The 4143-nt window shown below is 45.4% G+C and overlaps 1 protein-coding gene across 1 annotated transcript in view; it reads left to right on the plus strand.

Moving 5' to 3' along the window:
• Positions 1-1406: 1406 nt before the first annotated feature.
• Positions 1407-4143, plus strand: part of irx1a (iroquois homeobox 1a) — a gene marked incomplete at its 3' end in the record, with an annotated part of 51088 nt that continues 48351 nt past the window's right edge. The window contains exons 1-2 of the mRNA XM_084336687.1: positions 1407-1891; positions 3483-4138. Coding sequence (XP_084192813.1) covers positions 1649-1891; positions 3483-4138 — 899 coding nt within the window. The 5' untranslated portion in view covers positions 1407-1648. The remainder of the gene's footprint in view (positions 1892-3482; positions 4139-4143) is intronic.

Below are 4143 nucleotides of genomic sequence, written 5' to 3' on the forward strand. Positions count from 1 at the left end.
TTTAGTGAATATTTAGGCTAGACACTTGGTCAAGTGCTCCAAATGTATTAGAGGGGTATTATGTGGGAGTTGGACAAAAACAAAACTGCTTTCAAGAATAAACGGTGGTCATCCCGGGACTGGAGCACAGTAGCATAATATAGGCTATCTAAATGAAAACGAGGCTTTAATCATCCATAATTTAGCTAGACGCATTTCTCGGGATCGGTGTCCAAAGTTACCCCGAGCTTTCCTCGTTCCAATTCACTCAAAACACGGAAGCGTTTAGCGTGAAGTGGCTCTGTTGTTACAAAGGACAACAACAATCTGGTTTAAGCACACACACGCACACACACACACACACACGCACACACACACACACACACACGCACCCACGCACGCACACCCACGCACAGTCGCACACACACAAACAAACACACGCGCGCGCGCGCGCACGCACACACAAACACAAACACACACGCGTACCACATACGCACACGCTTACACACGCAGAGAGCGCATGCACGTGCAGAGAGAAAGAGAAATAAAAAAGGAGAGAGAGATATTTGAGTTATTAAAATCTGAAAGATATCTGCAATAAAAAAAAATCTTAAACAGACATTTTTTCCATTAGACTTTTGGAATTAGATACATATTTTTAATGTTAGAGTTGTTCAATCTCAACATATCACATTGTTTGAATTGGTACAAATGAAATTGTAAATAGACTAATTGAATGCATAACGATTTACAAAAAAAATCTAAATAAGTTATTGATTAACTCGTACCTGGTTTTGAAAGTTAGAAAAAAATAAAAATACCCTCACTAAATACAGAAGATGAGCGCAAAAAAAAGAAGCCTTTACAAATAACATCTCCACTTTTAAACGCTTGGAGCAAAGTCGAAGTTACAAAAAAAAGACAAAAAAAAAAACAATAAAACATTTCTGTAATCAACCATCTATAAATCAAATAACCAAACGCACGAGCGAGTCCGCGCGTGACACTGACACTCTACTCTCTAAAGTTATTTTTTATTTTTTTTCATCCCGTTAATTACAATTTAAATCTATTCAAAGAGTAAGTTCCTTCTTCTGTCGGCTCTGCTTCCCCCTATGTGGCGGACAGCTGTAAAAATCGTGTAGACAGGTTGTCATACAACAATCAAAGCTTCGGTGAATGGACTCTAATGCTCAACATTTAACATACAATACTCCGAACACACGGAGAGGAGAGTGGCCCCAACCGGAGAGAGTGGCCCCAGCCAGCCGCAGCCAATGCTCTCTCCACATGCTCCGAAACGAGGAGGAGCCTGCCGAGCTCAAGTAGGGATGCCAATCAGAGCATCAACTTCAAATTGTATCTGAGAGATCAGCCCAAGACCTCGGGGCAGGCGCGTCAGTCGCAACTCAATTGTTGATCAGATCACATCCAAAAAACGACGGGACTTGCAGAGAGAGAGAGAGAGAGGGGGAGAGAAAGAGAGAAGCAGAGATTTTAAAGGCGAGTTTTTTTTCTTCTTTTCTACGGTACATTTTTGCGTATGGTTGTGTGGCTTGAACACTTTCTTCTCCCCGTCTTTTGCGTGTGCGCACATTTTACGCACGACGGGGTTTTTCTGGGCTGATATTAGAGCAGAAGTGCGACTTCTTCGGCCGCGGTTGTGGAGATGTCTTTCCCCCAGTTGGGCTACCCGCAGTACTTAAGTGCCTCCCAAGCCGTGTACGGGAGCGAGAGACCGGGGGTCCTGACGCCCTCGTCCCGCGGAGGGAGCGCGGAACTCGGTGGAAGCCCGTCCGCCGCGGCGGCCGCGGTCCAGTCGGTGTTGGGCATGTACGCCAACCCGTACGCGCACAACTACAGCGCTTTCTTGCCTTACACCAGCGCGGACCTGGCTCTTTTCACGCAAATGGTAAGTTTATGCGGATATTCTTTTTTGGTGCTACATGTATTTAATAATTAATAAATAATTTTTGTGTGTGTCCTATACTTAGCGCACGGAAATACGATAGCGGTTGTTTTCGTTGTAGTTATTTTACGAGAACAACGCGTTCTCGTCGTAGCACGACTATCGTTCAATATGGTTTATTTGTTCCTTCAATTCTTGTCAGTCTTAGTTATCGTCTTGTTTGACAGGGGTTGGAAAGGCGAGTTGTTTTGCGATCGTATATACGGGCTGTTTTGGATATAGGACATTTTCAAGCACGTTTTTTTTTTTTTTTTTTTTTTTTTTTACCGTGGTGGGTAGTACAACAATCTATATTTACATCGATGTAAACCGTGGATCTGCTGTGGTTATTAACCCGTATTGTTGGAATAATTCCGCGGTGAAGGTTTTAAATGGTACTATTGATTTGACTGAAGGAACAACAGCCACAGGCCGCATATATGCAACCGCGGCTTAGCTTCTACTGAAAACACAAAGTTTTTCCTCTATTTGTATCCATGCGCATATAAATTAATCACCTCGGAATAAGCGAGACAGAATATCGTGTGCCTTGTTTGCGTTTTATTATTTAGTTTGTATGTGTTATCCATAGTGTCGGGACACTAGTGGACTTTATTGAGAGCTCTTATGGATAATTGTGGACTTAGAATATATAGCCAGTAAAATATACGGAACAGGAATATTAATATATTATATAGACTATATAGGAGGCCTGGCTGTAAGCAAACACGTCGATCTGAAAGCAGCTCGGTGGCTCACTGAATCCAGTACACACAATCGTTGCTGTCCAAAACATTGATCTACATCGTGGGCGTATATGATTGAATATTTATATCTGAACGAAAATATATAGACTTTATAGGAGGGGGCAGTTCTGGGTATACCATGCAGGCTACAGGCCGGCAAGCCTATATCATAGGCCAAGCTGTAAAACTTCTGGCCTCCAAACTGCTGACCTCATAGGTTAAGTGTGTTGCAAGGGAATTTGGCTTGTGTATGGCCTTCTTCGTGGAGAGTTTGCGTGGGGTGTGACACATGAATGTCTCTTATTTTCTTCTCTCGTGTTGTATCTTACAGTGTCGGTGTGTTCCACTGATAGTAATAAATAAACTGGAATAAACTAGATGGCCGCATCGGAGTAATGTGTGTGCAGCTAGCGCAGGTGCAGTGGCATGTGACATATAAAGACAAGTCGAGGGGACACGTTTGTGGCATGATGTGACATATAGGACAAGTCGACATTTGTGGCATATGTGACATGATAAGGACAAGTTGAGGGGAGAAGTTTATGGAAAGTTCGCATAGAACTGACACTATGGATTTTGTTTTTCCACGCGGGTCATTCTCACTCGTCTGATGGACCAACGGCTCTATTTACTTTGTATATAACAAGTGGATGTCCTCACGGCTGATTAACAGCCACTTAATTAAACGTTTCACATTCCAGAATGAAAGAAAAATACAACACGCGATAGGAAAAGAAAAAAAATACTACTATGCGTGTGAAAAGGTCGTGTTTAAATGACCCATTCTATTGTATCCCTAATCCCGCCAGGGTTCCCAGTACGATCTAAAGGACAGTCCCGGCATCCACCCGGCCAGCTTCGCTGCCCACGCCTCCCCGGCATTCTACCCATACGGCCAGTTCCAGTATGGCGACCCGGCCAGACCCAAGAACGCTACGCGGGAGAGCACCAGCACGCTGAAGGCCTGGCTTAACGAGCACCGGAAGAACCCGTACCCGACCAAGGGGGAGAAGATCATGCTGGCCATCATCACCAAGATGACCCTGACGCAGGTCTCCACCTGGTTCGCCAACGCCCGGCGGAGGCTGAAGAAGGAGAACAAGGTGACGTGGGGCGCCAGGAGCAAAGAGGACGAGGAGGAGGACGGGCACCTGTTCGGCAGCGGCGACGAAGAGGCGGAGAAGAACGACGACGAGGAGGAGATCGATTTAGAGAGCATTGATATAGACAAGATCGACGATAACGATGGCGATCAAAGCAACGAGGAGGACGAGGAGAAATCAAACGAGGGAAGCAGGGACCTTCTTCGGGGTGGTGGGAATGTTGGCGAGCTCGACAGCTTGGAGAAACGCCGGGCCTTCGCCCTGCAGGCCCACGAGGCCTTTGACAAATCTAAGAACGCCATGTCGGTTCATTCTGGGAGTAAGGAGGCGCCCGACAGCAATAACAACAACACCCGGGTTCTGTCCC

Source organism: Notolepis coatsorum (assembly GCF_963971535.1).
Source record: "Notolepis coatsorum genome assembly, chromosome: 19".
NCBI classification, from domain to species: domain Eukaryota; kingdom Metazoa; phylum Chordata; class Actinopteri; order Aulopiformes; family Paralepididae; genus Notolepis; species Notolepis coatsorum.